This window comes from Salmo salar, chromosome ssa18 (genome assembly GCF_905237065.1).
Source record: "Salmo salar chromosome ssa18, Ssal_v3.1, whole genome shotgun sequence".
Lineage (NCBI taxonomy): Eukaryota > Metazoa > Chordata > Actinopteri > Salmoniformes > Salmonidae > Salmo > Salmo salar.
In genome coordinates this window covers 15908247-15929332 of record NC_059459.1, presented here as the reverse complement: position 1 = coordinate 15929332, position 21086 = coordinate 15908247, and the positions used below count along the sequence as shown (strand labels likewise).

Below are 21086 nucleotides of genomic sequence, written 5' to 3'. Positions count from 1 at the left end.
ACACATGCACAGAGAGAGAGAAACATTGAGTGTGGGTGGAGGATGGATGCCACTGGTCCCACATTTCAATCTCTCAATGTGAGAGTGGTGGAATGGATGGATGGATGGGTGGAGGTGTCTGGGACTCAGAGTTGCTGGCGTTGGAGGCCTTACCTGTTCCTGCCAGGGGGCACTTGTCGCAGCGCGGGCCCCAGGCCTTGCCCACACTGCAGCAGCACAGCTGTTTGCTCAGCTGAGCAGACACCGGGTGCAAACACTGCTTCCCCGAACTGACCAATCGGAAACAAGCCCCTTTCTCCTCGTGGACGGCAGAGGTGTCGGCTGAAGAGGTGTAGTGGGAGAGTGGCAAGGGGAGGCGCGCCACAGTGGGGGGAGACACAGACATGGAGAGAGAAAAGAGAGAAAGAGAAAATAAAGAAGTCCCCCTTCACCGGAATACCCCTGCCCAACACAGAGTACAGTACTCACACATTTATAACAACAACATCAAAAATACCAAGAAAATGTTGAAACATCTCAGTGGTAGTTAGCTGTGTCGCCTGCTACCGCCGATACATTTCATATCTTCATCACAGGATTTTTGAGCTATGAAGAAAGTGTCCACTAGACTAACCTAAAAGCTCAAACGCAAAACACCCACAAGCACAGCACACACAACAACAAAAGCTCTCTGGGTGTACAAACATCGAGCTCTTCATGCCAATGCTTCATGCACTAATGAACAAAGTCAAATGCTGACCCAAATAACAGCATGCAGTAGGGTTGGTTGAGTGTTTCTGAATGGTGCAGCTCAAATCCTGAAGGGTAGTAGTGGAAACTGTGGTATGGCAAGGCACCAACGGAACAAAGACTCTCTAAGGATTTGACTTCCAAGTAAATCTGGAACCATATGACGTGCTTCCAGTATTTCTTCATTTTTCAATGGGTGAGCTCTCCTATCAACGTTAAATCAGTGCTCATACAAACTGACCATGATGTTCATTTTTTCCCCCTCTCCCAACAGTCTCCAAATCCCAAAATGTAAAAATATTGAACTTCTGAGGCCAAAAGGAGGGCTTAATGTGTTAATGCACATCAACATCAAATTAGAAGTACTGGAGTGTACAAGACATCATTCAAAGAACAGTGAAATGTAATAGATTTTTCTTCACCAATCCTGTACAAAAGGTCACAAAGACTTGTTCTAAAGTTTCAATTCTTCTAGCGTTTTCCCCTTCAGGCAGTTTGTGTGGTGCATTGATATTCGTCAAAACAGACTGAAAAAGCGATCAGGTTTTCAATCATTATTGACAGAGAGGGTGTGCGAGCGTGTGTTTGTGTGTGTGTGCTGTTGGAAAGGCGGGCTCAAACGGCTGAACCGCTGTCCCTCCAAATCCTTAACAGAAATCGTGACGGCGCCGCCGAGTCTCACACAGCTCGGACACACGGGAGAAATTGTGTATGACAGGCAGCAATCACTTTCGCTCTAGAGTCTCCACTCACTTCCCAAATTCCATCCACCCTCCTCCTCCCTCCTCCTTACCACCCACATTGAAGTTGCTCTAAGGCCTCGCCAAAGCCACCAATTAATACCAGTGACCAGAGGTTTCTCAAAGTAAACTAGAGCAGCACGACCCATGAATAGGCCAGTGAATTCCCCAATGATGGGATCTCTCCCTTTGTCGGATGTGAGAGGCAGCACAGTAGAGGGGAGTGGGAAGGGGAGATGGAGGGGAGATGGAGGGATGGAGAGAGATGAGGGTGCTGGAGTTCTGCTACATTGCCCTGGGAAGCCCTCCCTTAATTTCATTGGTCTCCCACCATGTCACCTATTTGGAGCGTAGCCCTTTACACTTGTACCCGTAGACGGATTGAAAATTGCAGATTTGGGCCTCCCGAGTGGTGCAGCGGTCTAAGGCACTGCAAAACAAAGCAACTATAAGTGTGCTTGCTCTAGTTCCTCAACGGCACAAGTAGGAGAGCTACAAAAAAAAAAGAGTTGTAGTTGAAGACTCTTCTTCAACCATAACATAAAACATATACATGAAAGGGCATTGAAATGACTTAGGAACTGTGTGTCCACTTGGAGACCCCAGTTAGTCCTCTCACTCAAACCCTTTTTTTTGTCTTATGTTGCATCTACCCACATTTTCCAGAAATCTTCTTATCATGTCACTGAATGTATCCAGAGTATTTTCAGATTTTGTTATCAACAAATCCGGCAAAAAGTACAGTAAATGTAAAATGCACAGAAAATCAACAGTATAATGTTTGGATTCAGTCAGGTGAACTGTTGTGTCCACACCTTTGGTCTAATCATTTTCCCATAATCTCCAAACTTTAGCCTTTCGATTGCTGCGATGCTTAAGCATTTCATATTTCTTTTGTAAGAAACATTTCAATTTAGCCCTATCCATACAGGCCAATTCCCAGGATTGTAAAGGGTTAATCTCGCGTGTTATTTGCATTTCAAGCAGTCATTGCTGATCTTTTGGTCAAGAATTTTGTCTTGCACCAGTGGAATGTTTGATGACGTGTCAGAATCCAAAAAGAAAATTGAGTCACAGTTATTGTTATGCTACACGTGGAATGCACTGGTTTATTTTTGTTATAAGTCTAGTTGGACACAGGATGCACATGTATGTGTGAAGTCTCATTCCATGGTACAATAAGGCATTATTAGTGGCTCTCACAATGGGAAAGTCAGTTTTGGTTGGTTACTGTTGCTGTCATGCATATTATAAGCCAATCAACACACAAAGGCAGTAGATAGGAGGGTCAAGCTGTATTTGGTCCTTCATCAACACCAATATGTTTCTCTCCAAACTCCACTGTGCTTTTCATACCAGCAGAGAGCTCAGTAACTCAACACACACAATGAAGGAGGATGTCTAGATCCGACATTGGTGGTTCAATGACAGGCAACACATGCAGGGGAGGGGGGAAACACAATGGGTGATGTCACTGATGAATTTCCAAAGCCTACTTTTCCATGTAAGGACAAAACTGTAGCAAGGCTCCTTGCCATAGCCAGTGATGTTGATGAATGGCCACTCAGGTTTCAATAGCAATGAGATAAATAGAGGAGAACCAGGAAGAGACACAAACCAAGAGTGATTCCCCCCCCCCCCACCCACACACACACACACACACACACACACACACACACACACACACACACACACACACACACACACACACACACACACACACACACACACACACACACACACACACACACACACACACACACACACACACACACAGAGATCGGACTGGGAGAGACAACACCCGGCAGGGAAAAGCATGCTAAACAAGACCATCATTAAAGGCCATCACTGATCAATCGCTCTCCTACCAAAAACCCAGAGAACTGAGAATCAAGTCAATCGGATTTTAATCTCTCAACACAAAACTCCTTCCTTCTTTCCCTCCCTCCCTCCCTCCCTCCCTCCCTCCCACTTTCAGTGGAGAGAAATACGATCTGTTGTGTTTGGCAATATGCTGTGCCTTTTGCTCCATGCTCTGAGGGGAATCTAATTAATATGATAAACGCCATGCTATTCATCCATGCATTCCCATCTGTTCCCACATTCATATGCATATCATCAAAACACAGCCTTTGCAGTATGCTTTGCGGCATTTAAAACATTCTTCTAGACTGCAATCTTACAGACCCCAATCCTGACCGCACAGGCTGAAGAAATATATATTTTTAAACGAATGGGAAATGTCACACCCAAATATAGCACAGAGAGAGAGACAGAGCGAGAGGGGGGGGAGATAGAGAGGAAGAGAGGGCGAGACAGAGAGCGAGAGAGAGAGTTATGAAGGACTTACGGATACAGGTGGAGAGGGTGGGGTCAGGGATGAAGCCGACCTTACAGCTGCACCTGTAGCTGCCCATGGTGTTCAGACAGTCTCCGTTGGGACACACACCCTGCAGCTGGCACTCGTTAAGATCTGCAACAGAAAACCAAGGAGAGGAACAAAGTAATACACTGTTGATATACATATTAGTGTGTATTACACAGTACAGAAAGGAACATGAACTGAATGTGCATAGAATAGAGATGTGTACGGAGAAAAAAATGTATGAAATGTATGCATTCACTACTGTAAGTCGCTCTGGATAAGAGCGTCTGCTAAATGAGTAAAATGTAAAAATGTAAATGTAAATGTACGCTGACAATTCCACCGATTACCATAATTGGGTTTGTTTCTATACATAAGTTTGTACAATAGCTCACAACAACCACATTCGTATCATAACCCTGGTGTAGCCCCAACATCACTGTGATGGTCCAAGGCAGATCCCGTAGTTTGAGGTTGTTCATGTGGAGTGGAGGAGACAGTTTCAGGTCTCCCGGTTATGGAGTAACCTGATAAAAAAGCAGGTTGAATTCCTTAGTTCAAAGTCTGGGTTATGAGGCTGGACGTGGGACTAACAGCTTTGGGGTTCACTGGTTCACTGCAGAGTAGCCATGTCAACCAGTCACCGCTATGCAATCTGGTTTCCGAGCTGGTCATGGGTGCACCTCAGCCACGCTCAAGGTCCTAAACGATATCATAACCGCCATCGATAAGAGACATTACTGTGCAGCTGTATTCATCGACCTGGCCAAGGCTTTCGACTCTGTCAATCACCACATTCTTATCGGCAGACTCAACAGCCTTGGTTTCTCAAATGATTGCCTCGCCTGGTTCACCAACTACTTCTCTGATAGAGTTCAGTGTGTCAAATCGGAGGGCCTGTTGTCCAGACCTCTGGCAGTCTCTATGGGTGTGCCACAGGGTTAAATTCTCGGGCCGACTCTCTTCTCTGTATACATCAATGATGTCGCTCTTGCTGCTGGTGAGTCTCTGATCCACCTCTACGCAGACGACACCATTCTGTATTCTTCTGGCCCTTCTTTGGACACTGTGTTAACAACCCTCCAGACGAGCTTCAATGCCATACAACTCTCATTCTGTGGCCTCCAACTACTCTTAAATGCAAGCAAAACTAAATGCATGCTCTTCAACCGATCGCTGCCCACACCTGCCCGCCCGTCCAGCATCACTACTCTGGACGGTTCTGACTTAGAATTTGTGGACGACTACAAATACCTAGGTGTCTGGTTAGACTGTAAACTCTCCTTCCAGACTCACATTAAGCATCGCCAATCCAAAATTAAATCTAGAAACGGCTTCCTATTTCGCAACAAAGCATCCTTCACTCATGCTGCCAAACATACCCTCGTAAAACTGACTATGATACCGATCCTTGACTTCGGCGATGTCATTTACAAAATAGCCTCCAACACTCTACTCAGAAAATTGGATGCAGTATATCACAGTGCCATCCGTTTTGTCACCAAAGCCCCATATACTACCCAAAACTGAGACCTGTATGCTCTCGCTGGCTGGCCCTCGCTTCATATTTGTCGCCAAACCCACTGGCTCCAGGTCACCTATAAGTCTTTGCTAGGTAAAGCCCCGCCTTATGTCAGCTCCCTGGTCACCATAGCAGCACCCACCTGTAGCACACACTCCAGCAGGTATATTTTACTGGTCATCCCCAAAGCCAATTCCTCCTTTGGCCGCCTTTCCTTCCAGTTCTCTGCTGCCAATGACTGGAACGAACTGTAAAAATCACTGAAGCTGGAGACTCATATCTCCCTCACTAACTTTAAGCACCAGCTGTCAGAGCAGCTGCCCCTGTACATAGCCCATCTGTAAATAGCCCATCCAACTACCTCCTCCCCATACTGTTATTTATTCATTTATTTTGCTCCTTTGCACCCCAGTATCTCTACTTGCACATTCATCTTCTGCACATCTATCACTACTGTGTTTAATTGCTATATTGTAATTACTTCGCCACCATGGCCTATTTATTGCCTTACCTCCCTTATCCTACCTCATTTGCACACACTGTATATAGACTTTTTCCATTGTATTATTGACTGTATGTTTGTTTATTCCATGTGTAACTCTGTGTTGTTGTTTGTGTCGCACTGCTTTGCTTTATCTTGGCCAGGTCGCAGTTGTAAATGAGAACTTGTTCTCAACTAGCCTACCTAAATAAAAAATAGAGTCTAACTTGTTAAAGAAGCAACAGCTGGGTAGACATAATATGTCCAGCGGGAAGAAGGTGAACAGAATGCTCTCCCCTGTATACTTCCTTATTACAGGAGACAAGCAGACTTTCTATCCCCTTTCCAACACGGCTGCCTCTTAGCTGTTTATACATCGTGTTCATTTGTTTTGGTATCCTGTTTACAAGTGTAGTTTGTCATTGAGAGGGCTAAATATGAAGCATGCTTTCGTGCTAAGTATCCAAAAGGGAGCTTTGCTCCATCCAGAGTTCCACGTGATTAATATTATCACTTTACATGTTGCTTTCTGTTGCAAAAGTGAAAAGATATACCAGTACAGGATCATCACTCATGCACAGAGTGTTCTAGAAGCCTCACACACGACATGGACCGTGTACTTGACAAGAGCAGCATCCCACCATCATGTGGTACAGGCCACAGCATGTTGATATCCTTCCATGTAATGTCATGAATATTTCAGAGGATACATCTTGACCAGGTTCATGTCACAGGAGGCTCTGCTGTGTTCTGTTAAACTGGAATAGAATCGACAAACAGGGGAAGAGACGTCATTCCCAGGGGTGGCTGAATGAGGGCGTTCCTACTTGTCTCACAGGACAGATGATCCTAATCAGGCAGATCTCAGGAGGAGGAAGATGTTTGCGTTAACGTTCTTCACCACAACACCCTCTGCTCGGAATATCAACGAATGGCTATTATCATCTACGGGACGTGTTTCCACTGGCGCTTTCACCGTTTTAACACCTGCATCGTTCCTTTAGGCCCCGCCCACATGCGCTGTCAATCACCGCACTGACAGAATAATTACCCACAATATACACTCACTATTTCTGTCCCCTCGGGGCCCCACAGAGAGCGGCCCACTGCCTCTGATGACACACAGAGGAGTATGCTGCTCTCTCATCACTTTAATCACTTTGGACTCAGATCCACTGCCTGGACGGGGACAGACCTGCGCGCATTAGTCACCACAACCTTCAGCAGCGCCTGAGAAGCGCTAAACGAGAGTATGTGGGAGGGAGACTGGCTTGTCCAAGAGAAGTCATACTGAACATGACCCAGCCTAACACCAAGCCTTACCCTCCTCCCCTCACCGCTTCAGGACTCAAATGGCTCACTGGGGAATATTGAATCAGAACCTGGATCAGAACCAGACCCGTCGACTACACGCTACTTTAAACCAGCCGAGCCATCCTCTATTGTGTCTCTTTTTCCCCTTCATTTGTTATACTGGACAGTCACACCATATCCAACAATTAGTAAGCACACATACCTAGCTCAAAGGAAAACAAAATGGAGATTCAATCCAAATCAGCTCTGTAAAAAAGGGGTAATAATAAGGGGAACAGGATGTGGTGGATTACAGGGTAAAGAGTCACAGCACCTCCACAGGAATAATACATCTGGTCTCCTGGGCCGCCACTCTCCTCAGCCTGGCAGCACTCCGAATAGGCAGCAGTCAGGCCTCGGCTCCCCTTTCAGAGCCCCTCTCTGCCTAACCACAGTTATGGCACGCGCCTTGGCGCGGTGGCACTCTACCTCATGTAGAACCGGTGGAACCCGGGCAGATGCCCTCTGTTGTTTGTGCCATGCGCTATAGTAACAGTGCCGTCAATGAATGGGATCCCTTTGAAGTGAGTAGGGAGTGATGTCCCCTGATGTTTTCAATGTACCGTCCACTGTTCCAATAGAATTCTCAATGATGTAGAATAATGTAGTGTGCTTAGTGTTGGGCAGTTGTTACTGTAGTAGAGATGCTCACGAGCACAATATTACGGATAAGCCTTCACTATTTCATAACTCCTCTCTGTAAGATCTGGCAGTTCAAACAGCCGGCTATCATAGAGAGAAGCAGAGGTCTGGGTTTCCTGCTGATTAGAGGAGAGCAGTAGGGGTTCTATTTTCTGTTGAAAAAGTGAGCAGTCCGTTGTCTCTGAGCAGGCGTGTGGCGTATACACAGACACTGGTCTCTCTCCCTCACCCTCCCTCCCCTTGAGTGGAATGCTGAGGGAATGGGCCACAGTGGGTTCAAAAGTCGCTGGGGCAGAGCAGGCTTGATTTAGTGTGACTCCTCTGAAAACGGCCAGGCCTGCCAGCCCTGAAGTATTGTAGTCATTGTTCGCTATCATATCCCAATTCAATACAGATTAGAGAAATCTATCAAATATGGCACCTGCCTCTTTTCCCTCTCTCCCCCGCATGGCTGTTATGGTGCTTGGGGATTGATCACTGACGACCAAGTGGAGCAAGTCAAGAGGAGAAAGAGAAGAAAAACGTTCATATTTGATAGATTTCAGGAGACAACGAATGGCAGCTGACAAACTAGTGTCATAAACGGGCCGAGTCAGTATATCTTTGGAGGACTGGAGGGTGAGGGACCAGCAGAGGGTGCTGTACACAGGTAGACAGGCCCACATCACCCAAGGAAAGAGTAGAGTAGAGAGCACAGGAAACGACACAAAGCGAGAGAATGATCTCCTTGTCAAAATGAAGCATATTCATTCCTCGTCTCTGGATGGTAGCCCTGCTCTCTCGCAGGGTTTTATGTGGCTGGTGACAAATCACTTCTTTAAGGCTCATTTCTCTTGGCGAAGCCCTCCACCACGCTGAGAAAACAGACTTCTCTCTGCTCTCTGTGTGCGAAAACACAAGCCAAACAATGGCAGTGGTAGTCGCAGAGACGTTGAACAAGAGGTGGACCGCAGCTCTTACCTTGGCAGTGGGAGTTGTTGATGCGCTTGTATCCCTGGGGGCAGTCCATCGCGTGTCTGGATCCTCCTGCTGCTAGAGGAATAGCTGGAGAAGAGAGAGAGATATCTTATTTTTAGAGACTTTTACATGACTCGAAGAATATAGAGTATGTACACTTCATTATCTCATAAGAACGTGTTTAATTGACTATGAGAAATAGGTTTTTCAAATGTATTTCTACTGATACTTTGGGGATTGCTCCTGACTTGATGGGAGTAGACAGCATTTGATGACTGATCCAGAATTGTTTAGGCAGGAGGAAGCCCACAGTATCTCTATTCTGCCCTGTTCAACACAAACATGATCCATCAACACCTAGTCAGAACCAGTGGTTCACCAACACATACACGTGCATACATGCACACAACACACAATTGAGTTTAACACATTCAGGGGAGGTGCCGTCTAAACTCAGCAAAAAAAGAAACGTCCTCTCACTGTCAACTGCGTTTATTTTCAGCAAACTTAACGTGTAAATATTTGTATGAACATAACAATATTCAACACCTGAGACATAGACTGAACAGTTCCACAGACATGTGACTAACAGAAATGGAATAATGTGTCCCTGAACAAAGGGGGGGGTCAAAATAAAAAGTAATAGTCAGTATCTGGTGTGGCCACCAGCTGCATTAAGTACTGCAGTGCCTCTCCTCCTCATGGACTGCACCATATTTGCCAGTTCTTGCACCAGATTCTTCCACCAAGGCGCCTGCAAGTTCCCGGATATTTCTGGGGGGAATGGCCCTAGCCCTCACCCTCCGATCCAACAGGTCCCAGACGTGCTCAATGGGATTGAAATCTGGGCTCTTCGCTGGCCATGGCAGAACACTGACATTCCTGTCTTGCAGGAAATCATGCACAGAACGAGCAGTATGGCTGGTGGCATTGTCATGCTGGAGGGTCATGTCACTATGAGCCTGCAGGAAGGGTACCACATGAGGGAGGAGGATGTCTTCCCTTTAACGCACAGTGTTGAGATTGCCTGCAATGACAACAAGCTCCGTCCGATGATGCTGTGACACACCGCCGCAGACCATGACGGACCCTCCACCTCCAAATCGATCCCGCTTCAAAGTACAGGCCTCGGTGTAACGCTCATTCCTTTAACGATAAATGCGAATCCAACCATCACCCCTGGTGAGACAAAACCGCGACTGTCAGTGAAGAGCACTTTTTGCCAGCCCTGTCTGTTCCAGCGATGGTGGGTTTGTGCCCATAGGCGATGTTGTTACCGGTGATGTCTGGTGAGGACCTGCCTTACAATGGCCTACAAGCCCTCAGTCCTGCCTCTCTCAGCCTATTGCGGACAGTCTAAGCACTGATGGAGGGATTGTGCGTTCCTGGTGTAACTCTGGCAGTTGTTGTTGCCATCCTGTACCTGTCCCGCAGGTGTGATGTTCGGATGTACCGATCCTGTGCAGGTGTTGTTACACGTGGTCTGCCACTGCGAGGACGATCAGCTGTCCGTCCTGTCTCCCTGTAGCGCCGTCTTAGGTGTCTCACAGTACGGACATTGCAATTTATTGCCCTGGCCACATCTGCAGTCCTCATGCCTCCTTGCAGCATGCCTAAGGCACGTTCACGCAGATGAGCAGGGACCCTGGGCATCTTTCTTTTGGTGTTTTTCAGAGTCAGTAGAAAGGCCTCTTTAGTGTCCTAAGTTTTCATAACTGTGACATTAATTGCCTACCGTCAGTAAGCTGTTAGCGTCTTAACGACCGTTCCACAGGTGCATGTTCATTAATTGTTTATGGTTCATTGAACAAGCATGGGAATGAAGATCTGTGAAGTTATTTGGATTATTACGAATTATCTTTGTAAGACAGAGTCCTGAAAAAGGGACGTTTCTTCTTTTGCTGAGTTTATTACACCTGCATTGCCTGCGGTTTGGGGTTTTAGGCTGGGTTTCTGTACAGCACTTTGAGGTGTCTGCTGATGTAAGAAGGGCTATATAAATACATTTGATTTGATTTGATTACGGTTGCTCAGTTTATCCTAACTTCAGGCTAGAGGTAACGTCAGGAAACCTGCCACGGATAAAACCATCACACTTTTTTGGGATTGACGACAGGGTGTTTGAATCCTTCTTTTATCTCCATCACTAATTCATGGTACTATCCTCCTGACGCAGGCCTCTCAGTTTACTGCCATTGTCTGATAGCTGTTTGAGGACTAGAATAGTGATCTCAAGCTTACCTCGAGGGAAAATGAGATTCATGGCAAAAATAAAACATTGAATACAAAAGGAAACCTTGTTTGCTCCCATATGGATTTTAGTTGCGTGCCAGCACAAGCAACCATTATCATGAATAATTTTTTTTACGGGAAAATAAGGGCAAAAAAAACTGTCTCTCACATGGTGCACACATGCACAGCAACTGAACAAACCCATGAACAAACACTTGCTCTCCTGCATTCAACTTTCTTATCCCTGGCCACACAAACACCCTCTTACCTCTACTTCCAAATGCCAAACATCATGTAGCCATACTGCACTAGATGACATAAAGTATGTTGAAACCTGCTTGTCGAACATCTCATTCCAAAATCAGGGAGTTCAAATCAAATCTTATTGGTCACATACACATGGTTAGCAGATGTTATTGTGTGTGTAGCGAAATGCTAATGTTTCTAGATTCGCCAGAGCAGCAATACCTAACAGGTAATATCTAACAAATTCCACAACAATACACACAATCTAGTGAAGGAATGGGATGAGAATATGTAAGTATAAAATATATGGATGAGCAGAGACAGAGCGGCTAAGATGCAATAGATAGTAAAGAATAGATAGTGAAGGATACAGCATACAGTATATACATATGTGTCACGTCCTGACCAGCAGATGGAGCTGGTGTAGTAGTTTGGGGGTCAGGACGTGGCAGTCTGGTGTGTGTCTTGTGACTCCTGATCAGGAACAGCTGGGAATCGTTGTTCCTGATTGGGAGTCACATATGTAGGAGTTGTTTGTCACTGGGGTTTGTGGGTAATTGTTTCTTGTTTAGTGTGTTTGCACCTGACAGGACTGTTGGCTGTCAGTTTCCTTGTTTTGTTTGTTATAGTGTTCTTTCTAATTAAATTGAAAGATGAATACTAACTCCGCTGCATTTTGGTCCATTCCTGAAGACAGCCCTTACAGAATTACCCACCAAACAAGGACCAAGCAGCGGAAGAGGAAGGCGCAGCGACAGGAGAGAAAAAGGGAGGAATGGACATGGGAGGACGTCCTGGACGGCAAGGGAGTCTACACCTGGGAAGAGATCCTGGCCGGAAGGGATCGCCTCCCATGGGAACAGGTGGAGGCACTCAGGAGAGTGGAGGCAGCTGGACAGAGGAACCATCGGGAAAGTTACGCTGGAACACGGTTGGCTAGGAAACCCGAGAGGCAGCCCCAAGATTTTTTTTGGGGGGGCACACGGGTAGCTTGGCCAGGCCAAGGAAGAGCCGTAAGCCAGCTACCCGTGACTACAGGGAGGTGCGTACGAGGTGGAGGGCGCCATGTTACGCTGAGGTGCGCACCATCTCGCTTATACGGACGCACAGCCCAGTTCGCCCAGTACCAGCGCCCCGCAGGTGCCAGGGCAAGGGGAGCATCGAGCCGGAAGGGGTGATGCCAACCCTGCACTCAAGACCGCCAGTGCGCCCTTTCGGTCCGGTGTTTCCCGCCAGACGCACTAGCATGGAGGTGCGTGTCTCCGGGCTGGCACGTCCTATACCAGCCCCGCGCATCAGGAGTCTAGTGTGTCAACCCAGCCTCGCCAGTCAACAGTCATCAGAGCTGCCCGCCAGTCAACAGTCGTCATCAGAGCTGCCCGCCAGTCAACAGTCGTCATCAGAGCTGCCCGCCAGTCAACAGTCGTCATCAGAGCTGCCCGCCAGTCAACAGTCGTCATCAGAGCTGCCCGCCAGTCAACAGTCGTCATCAGAGCTGCCCGCCAGTCAACAGTCGTCATCAGAGCTGCCCGCCAGTCAACAGTCGTCATCAGAGCTGCCCGCCAGTCAACAGTCGCCAGAGAGGTCAGACTGCGCTGAACTGCCGGAGCGGCCAGACTGCGCTGAACTGCCGGAGCGGCCAGGCTGCCCTGAACTGCCGGAGCGGCCAGGCTGCCCTGAACTGCCGGAGCGGCCAGGCTGCCCTGAACTGCCCCGAGCTGCCAGGCTGCCCTGAACTGCCCCGAGCTGCCAGGCTGCCCTGAACTGCCCCGAGCTGCCAGGCTGCCCAGACTGCCCCGAGCTGCCAGGCTGCCCAGACTGCCCCGAGCTGCCAGGCTGCCCAGACTGCCCCGAGCTGCCAGGCTGCCCAGACTGCCCCGAGCTGCCAGGCTGCCCAGACTGCCCCGAGCTGCCAGGCTGCCCAGACTGCCCCGAGCTGCCAGGCTGCCCAGACTGCCCCGAGCTGCCAGGCTGCCCAGACTGCCCCGAGCTGCCAGGCTGCCCAGACTGCCCCGAGCTGCCAGGCTGCCCAGACTGCCCCGAGCTGCCAGGCTGCCCCGAGCTGCCCAGACTGCCCCGAGCTGCCAGGCTGCCCAGACTGCCCCGAGCTGCCAGGCTGCCCAGACTGCCCCGAGCTGCCAGGCTGCCCAGACTGCCCCGAGCTGCCAGGCTGCCCAGACTGCCCGACTGCCCCGAGCTGCCAGACTGCCCAGACTGCCCCGAGCTGCCAGACTGCCCAGACTGCCCAGACTGCCCCGAGCTGCCAGACTGCCCAGACTGCCCCGAGCTGCCAGACTGCCCAGACTGCCCCGAGCTGCCCAGACTGCCCCGAGCTGCCCCGAGCTGCCCAGACTGCCCCGAGCTGCCAGACTGCCCAGACTGCCCCGAGCTGCCAGACTGCCCAGACTGCCCCGAGCTGCCAGACTGCCCCGAGCTGCCAGACTGCCCAGACTGCCCCGAGCTGCCAGACTGCCCAGACTGCCCCGAGCTGCCAGACTGCCCAGAGCTGCCAGACTGCCCAGACTGCCCCGAGCTGCCAGACTGCCCAGACTGCCCCGAGCTGCCAGACTGCCCAGACTGCCCCGAGCTGCCAGACTGCCCCGAGCTGCCAGACTGCCCCGAGCTGCCAGACTGCCCCGAGCTGCCAGACTGCCCCGAGCTGCCAGACTGCCCCGAGCTGCCAGACTGCCCCGAGCTGCCAGACTGCCCGAGCTGCCCAGACTGCCCCGAGCTGCCAGGCTGCCCAGACTGCCCCGAGCTGCCAGGCTGCCCAGACTGCCCCGAGCTGCCCAGACTGCCCGACTGCCCCGAGCTGCCAGACTGCCCCGAGCTGCCAGACTGCCCAGACTGCCCAGACTGCCAGACTGCCCAGACTGCCCAGACTGCCCCGAGCTGCCAGACTGCCCAGACTGCCCCGAGCTGCCAGACTGCCCAGACTGCCCCGAGCTGCCAGGCTGCCCAGACTGCCCCGAGCTGCCAGGCTGCCCAGACTGCCCCGAGCTGCCAGGCTGCCCAGACTGCCCCGAGCTGCCAGGCTGCCCAGACTGCCCCGAGCTGCCAGGCTGCCCAGACTGCCCCGAGCTGCCAGACTGCCCAGACTGCCCCGAGCTGCCAGACTGCCCAGACTGCCCCGAGCTGCCAGACTGCCCAGACTGCCCCGAGCTGCCAGACTGCCCAGACTGCCCCGAGCTGCCAGACTGCCCAGACTGCCCCGAGCTGCCAGACTGCCCAGACTGCCCCGAGCTGCCAGACTGCCCAGACTGCCCCGAGCTGCCGGACTGCCCAGACTGCCCCGAGCTGCCGGACTGCCCAGACTGCCCCGAGCTGCCAGACTGTCCCGAGCTGCCAGACTGCCCAGACTGTCCCGAGCTGCCAGACTGCCCAGACTGTCCCGAGCTGCCAGACTGCCCAGACTGTCCCGAGCTGCCAGACTGCCCAGACTGTCCCGAGCTGCCAGACTGCCCAGACTGTCCCGAGCTGCCAGACTGCCCAGACTGTCCCGAGCTGCCAGACTGCCCGAGCTGCCAGACTGTCCCGAGCTGCCAGACTGTCCCGAGCTGCCAGACTGTCCCGAGCTGCCAGACTGTCCCGAGCTGCCAGACTGTCCCGAGCTGCCAGACTGCCCCAGACTGTCCCGAGCTGCCAGACTGCCCAGACTGCCCCGAGCTGCCAGACTGCCCAGACTGCCCCGAGCTGCCAGACTGCCCAGACTGCCCCGAGCTGCCAGACTGCCCAGACTGCCCAGACTGCCCAGACTGCCCCGAGCTGCCAGACTGCCCCGAGCTGCCAGACTGCCCCGAGCTGCCAGACTGCCCCGAGCTGCCAGACTGCCCAGACTGCCCCGAGCTGCCAGACTGCCCCGAGCTGCCAGACTGCCCAGACTGCCCAGACTGCCCCGAGCTGCCAGACTGCCCAGACTGCCCCGAGCTGCCAGACTGCCCCGAGCTGCCAGACTGCCCCGAGCTGCCAGACTGCCCCGAGCTGCCAGACTGCCCCGAGCTGCCAGACTACCCCGAGCTGCCAGACTGCCCCGAGCTGCCAGACTGCCCCGAGCTGCCAGACTGCCCCGAGCTGCCCCGAGCTGCCAGACTGCCCCGAGCTGCCCCGAGCTGCCAGACTGCCCAGACTGCCCCGAGCTGCCAGACTGCCCCGAGCTGCCAGACTGCCCAGACTGCCCCGAGCTGCCAGACTGCCCCGACTGCCCCGAGCTGCCAGACTGCCCCGACTGCCCCGAGCTGCCAGACTGCCCCGAGCTGCCAGACTGCCCAGACTGCCTGGAACGGCCAGAGCCTGAGCCGCCTCCAGGATAGGTGGGTTGGGGAGGGAGGGTGTAGCACAGTGCCGTCGTTGACGGCAGCCACCCTCCCTTCCCTCCCTTATTGTTTAGGGTTACTGTTTTAGGGTTTTGTTGGGGATTTTGTTTGTTGGTGGTTTTTTGTTGTGGTTAGGTGCATTCCGGGGTCTGCACCTTGAGGGGGGGGTACTGTCACGTCCTGACCAGCAGATGGAGCTGGTGTAGTAGTTTGGGGGTCAGGACGTGGCAGTCTGGTGTGTGTCTTGTGACTCCTGATCAGGAACAGCTGGGAATCGTTGTTCCTGATTGGGAGTCACATATGTAGGAGTTGTTTGCCACTGGGGTTTGTGGGTAATTGTTTCTTGTTTAGTGTGTTTGCACCTGACAGGACTGTTGGCTGTCAGTTTCCTTGTTTTGTTTGTTATAGTGTTCTTTCTAATTAAATTGAAAGATGAATACTAACTCCGCTGCATTTTGGTCCATTCCTGAAGACAGCCCTTACAATATGAGATGAGTAATGCGAGATATATAAACATTCTTAAAGTGGCATTATTAAAGTGACTAGTGTTCCATTTATTAAAGTGGCCAACGATATCAAGTCTGTATGTAGGCAGCCGCCTCTCTGTGCTAGTGGTGGCTGTTTAACAATCTGATGGCCTTGACCACCCTCTGGAGAGCCCTGTGTTTGTGGGAGTTGCAGTTGCTGTACCAGACGGTGATACAGCCCGACAGGATGCTAAAAATTGTGCACCGGTAAAAGTTAGTGAGGGTTTTCAGTGACAAGCCACATTTTTTTCAGCCTCCTGAGGTTGAAGAGGCCCTGTTGCGGCCTTCTTCACCACACTGTCTGTGTGGGTGGACCATTTCAGTTTGTCTGTGATATGTACAACTTTTCACCTTCTCCACTGCTGTCCCATCGATGTGGATAGGGGGTGCTCCCTTTGCTGTTTCCTGAAGTCCACGATCATCTCTTTTGTTTTGCTGACATTGAGTGAGAGGTTATTTTTTTACCTCCTCCCTGTAGGCTGTCTCGTCGTTGTTGGTAATCAAGCCTACCACTGTAGTGTCGTCTGCAAACTTGATGATTGAGTTGGAGGCGTGCATGGCCACACAGTCATGGGTGAACAGGGAGTACAGGAGAGGACTGAGAACGCACCCTTGTGGGGGCCCCAGTGTTGAGGATCAGCGGGGTGGAGATGTTGTTTCCTACCCTCACCACCTGGGGGCGGCCCGTCAGGAAGTCCAGGACCCAGTTGCACAGGGTGGGATCGAGACCCAGGGTCTCAAGCTTAATGATGAGTTTGGAGGGCACTATGGTGTTGAATGCTGAGCTGTAGCCAACGAACAGCATTCTTACATAGGTCTTCCTCTTGTGCAGATGGGATAGGGCAGTGTGCAGTGTGATGACGATTGCATCGTCTGTGGACCTATTGGGGCGTGTAAGCAAATTGGAGTGGGTCTAGGGTGTCAGGTAGGGTGGAGGTGATATCATCCCTGACTAGTCTCTCAAAGCACTTCATGATGACAGAAGTGAGTGCTATAGGGCGATAGTCATTTAGTTCAGTTACCTTAGCTTTCTTGGGAACAGGAACAATGGTGGCCATCTTGAAGCATGTGGGGACAGCAGAATGGGATATGGATTGATTGAATATGTCCGTAAACACTCCAGCCAGCTGGTCTGCTCATGCTCAAGGGGACGCGGTAAGGGATGCAGTCTGGGCCAGCAGCCTTGCGAGGGTTAATAGGTTGAAATGTTTTACTCACGTCGGCCATGGAGGTGAGCCCACAGTCTTTGGTAGCGGGCAGTGTCTGTGGCACTGTATTGTCCTCAATGCGCGCAAACTTGTTGTTTAATTGGTCTGGGAGCAAGACGTCGATGTCTGCGAAGGGGCTGGTTTTCTTTTTGTAATCCTTGAAGGTCTGTAGACCCTGCTACATACGTCTTGTGTTTGAGCCGTTGAATTGCGACTCCACTTTGTCTCTATACTGACGCTTTGCTTGTTTGATTGCCTAACTACACTGTCATGTTTCCAGTCGCATTGCCATAATTAAATGCGGTGGTACGTGCTTTCAGTTTTGCACAAATGCTGCCATCTATCCACAGTTTCTGCTTGGTCGCCCCTTTGCTGCTATAACAGCCTTCACTACTCTGGGAAGGCTTTCCACTAGATGTTGTAACATTGCTGCAGGGACTTGCACTTGCTTCCATTCAGCCACAAGAGCATTAGTATGGTCGGGCACTGATGTTGGGCAATTAGGCCTGGCCCGCAGCCGGCGTTCCAATTTACACCAAAGGTGTTTGATGGGGTTGAGGTCAGGGCTCTTTGTGCACGAGGGCATTGTCATGCTGAAACAGGAAAGGACCTACCCCAAACTGTTGCCACAAAGGTGGAAGCACAGAATCGTCTAGAATGTCATTGTATGCTGCAGTGTTAAGATTTCCCTTCACTGGAAACTAAGGGGCCTATCCCGAACCATGAAAAACAGCACCAGACCATTATTCCTCCTCCAAACTATACAGTTGGCACTATGCATTCTGGCAGGTAGCGTTCTCCTGGTATCCGCCAAACCCAGATTTGTCCGTAGGACTGCCAGATGGTGAAGTGTGATTCATCACTCCAGAGAACTCGTTTCCACTGCTCCAGAGTCCAATGGCGGCGAGCTTTACACCACTCCAGCCGACGCTTGGCATTGCGCATGGTGATCTTAGGCTTGTGTGCGGCTGCTCCGCCATTGAATCCCATTTCATGAAGTTCCAGACAAACAGTTCTTGTGCTGACGTTGCTTCCAGAGGCAGTTTGGAACTCAGTAGTGAGTGTTGCATCGGAGGAAAGATGATTTTTACACACTACGCACTTCAACGGTTCCATTCTGTGAGCTTGTGTGGCCTATCACTTCGCAGTTGAGCCGTTGTTGCTCCTAGACATTTCCACTTCACAATAACAGCACTTACAGTTGACCGGGGCAGCTCTAGCAGGGAAGAAATTTGACGAACTGACTTGTTGGAAAGTTGGCATCCTATGACGAGGCCACGTTGAAAGTCACTGAGCTCTTCAGTATGTGCCATTCTACTGTCAATGTTTGTCTATGAAGATTGCATGGCTGTGTGCTCAATTTTATAGACCTGTCAGAAACGGGTGTGGCTGAAATAGCCAAATCTACTAATTTAAAGGGGTGTCCACATACTTTTGTGTATTTAATTTCCAAAGGTTGACATTAATTGCTTTCATTGTAAAAACTCACCATTTCAAAGCTGAGGGGTGATCGCAAATGGAGACTTTACTCAAAGTCCGGGGTTTATGCATTATGCCAACTCTGTTGCAAAACGTTTCTTAAACGGAATGAAACGGGGCGGGACCTACCTTAATTTTTCCATTAGTTGCACAAATGTTTGGACTAATGATTCCACCCTGCTTAAGGTAAGAAGGGGGATATAGATCTACTGCGGCAGACGGAAGTACTGTTGGAGGGCTTTTCAGGCCCGGTAACAGGGTGGCACCCAAATACCTGAAAGCAGATTGCTAGCTTGCTTAACAGGGAACAAGGCTATGTTTGTTTGCGCGTAAGCCAATTTATTTACCAGTTACAACTGTCTCCGGGGCACAATGGAGCAGTTCACACAGGGCCCGCACATAAATGCTAACCTCACTCCCCTGGCATTCCTGACTTTCAACACAGCCAGACATTACACTGTGCCTTTGTACCTTCCAATGACAGGAGCCTTTGGGAACAAACTGGTGAAGAACTATAGGTTTTGTTCCATGTGGAAACCAGAGAAGCATTGGGAAAAGAAAATGTGACTGGATGCGTGGGGATTTCTGAACATGAAAGAGTCTACTTGTTAGGTAAGACAAGAGTACAAACTAACCAAGTTAAACTCTATTCTCAGGCCCAACAGGGAAAAGGCTCCCTGACAGAAAATTAGGTGATGAAAAACTGATTAACTAAATAAGCTTTCATAAGATTAATGATCAAAGCATAATGATTTAATCTCCAAAGTGCGGTGAGGGTGCAGAGTACTTTGATGCCTGTCTGATTGAGGCAGACAAATCTAATAGTATTTTTCTGGGCTACAAATTAGTTTATGAATTCTTATTGAGTAAAACAGGGTTGCCCAACTGCCGGCCTGCGACTGATTTGATTTAGCCCCCCAAGTTTTCTGAGTACAACGGGGGGGCATAAAAGACCAGCAAATCAGCTCCAAGTGATTTTAATTTTGGAAGTCTGTTCCAAAGTATTCCCAAACATAATAGACAGTTAGTTACACGTGCGTATATGTAACTGGTGTGAAATGGCTAGCTAGTTAGCGGGGTGCGTGCTAATAGCGTTTCAATCAGAGACGTCACTCGCTCTGAGACCTTTGAAGTAGTTGTTCCCCTTGCTCTGCAAGGGCCGTGGCTTTTGTGGAGCGATAGGTTATGATGCGTCGATTGTGTTAGTTGTTGACTTGTGCAGAGGGTCCCTGTTTTGAGCCCAGGTAGGGGCGAGGAGATGGACGGAAGCAAAACTGTTACATACGCAAATGTAGGCAATGTTTGAAATTATGTTTTTGTCAAATATTACATCTGTTTGGGCTTCTAGCGGTAAATTTGCAGTCACAAATTATTTAGAATTATGTTCCAGCCCCCTGATCACCCGCTCAAAAAAACGATTAACCCGCAGCTGAATGTAGTTGATGATCCGTGGAGTACAAGCTATTCAGGTGAAGATATCCATCTCCCTCCAGTTAAATGATGAAAACACATATTTCCAACCACATCCCACCACCGTCTCCTCCCACCATCCCCTGTCCCCCAATCTCTCATAGATCCAATAGCTGTGGCATGAAGGAAACAAAGACAATTATAGAGAGTTCTTTAAGCAGCACTCTGGGGAGGTTGTTGGAATGGCCAAATGCTCACAAGGGCCTAAACCTTCCTTAGCCGTCTCCACTGGGTAACAACAAGCTAAAATAGCCCAGGAAGAGAAAGACAGGACAGCCACGTGGGAACTCAGACTACTGGCATGGAGACATCCAGGCTTGTTTCTTGAACAGATCTCTTCTCAAAATAAACCTACGGGGCCAAAAGCCGACCACCTTTTTTTATCTGGATAAACACAAGGGTCATATAATGTTCTCAACTTAATACAGTGTTCCTGAAATACAAGTCTAAGATTCGTATTGAAGACAGGCTAGCAGTGCGTAAAGAGCAGCTGTACTGAAATTACTGGGCTGGACATTTGAAGTAGCTTGGCTACATTATGTAATGTGTCTATGGTGTTGAGAGAAAAGGCTGTGTCATGTTTTTGAAACCAGACCTCCACATTTCTGTCCTAGCATTTTTGTTAGTATTCTAGCATAGTTCAAACGTTCCAGAACTATAAACACAAAAAAGGGAATGATCAAGATAATGTGTCTTGGTTTTAGTCTGGGTCTATACAAATGAAGTTATTTCCAAATATGGATGAAACACGGCAATGTTGTAATGCTCATCTGGGGGTAAGAGAGTGAACCGTTTTCACCACTCTTAAAATAAAGTTATTAG

At 49.9% G+C, this 21086-nt stretch overlaps 1 protein-coding gene across 5 annotated transcripts in view; it reads right to left on the bottom strand.

Annotated features, from left to right (window-relative positions):
• The window catches only part of LOC106576950 (latent-transforming growth factor beta-binding protein 1), a 133842-nt gene that overhangs the window by 57423 nt on the left and 55333 nt on the right, over positions 1–21086 (bottom strand). For 3 of the 5 annotated variants that reach the window (XM_014154513.2, XM_014154517.2, XM_014154515.2), the window contains exons 9-11: positions 8793–8876; positions 3820–3942; positions 154–321 (exon numbers count right to left, since the gene is read on the bottom strand). In XM_014154513.2, coding sequence (XP_014009988.2) covers positions 154–321; positions 3820–3942; positions 8793–8876 — 375 coding nt within the window. The remainder of the gene's footprint in view (positions 1–153; positions 322–3819; positions 3943–8792; positions 8877–21086) is intronic. The other 2 variants (XM_014154516.2, XM_014154518.2) reach the window with 1 other exon arrangement.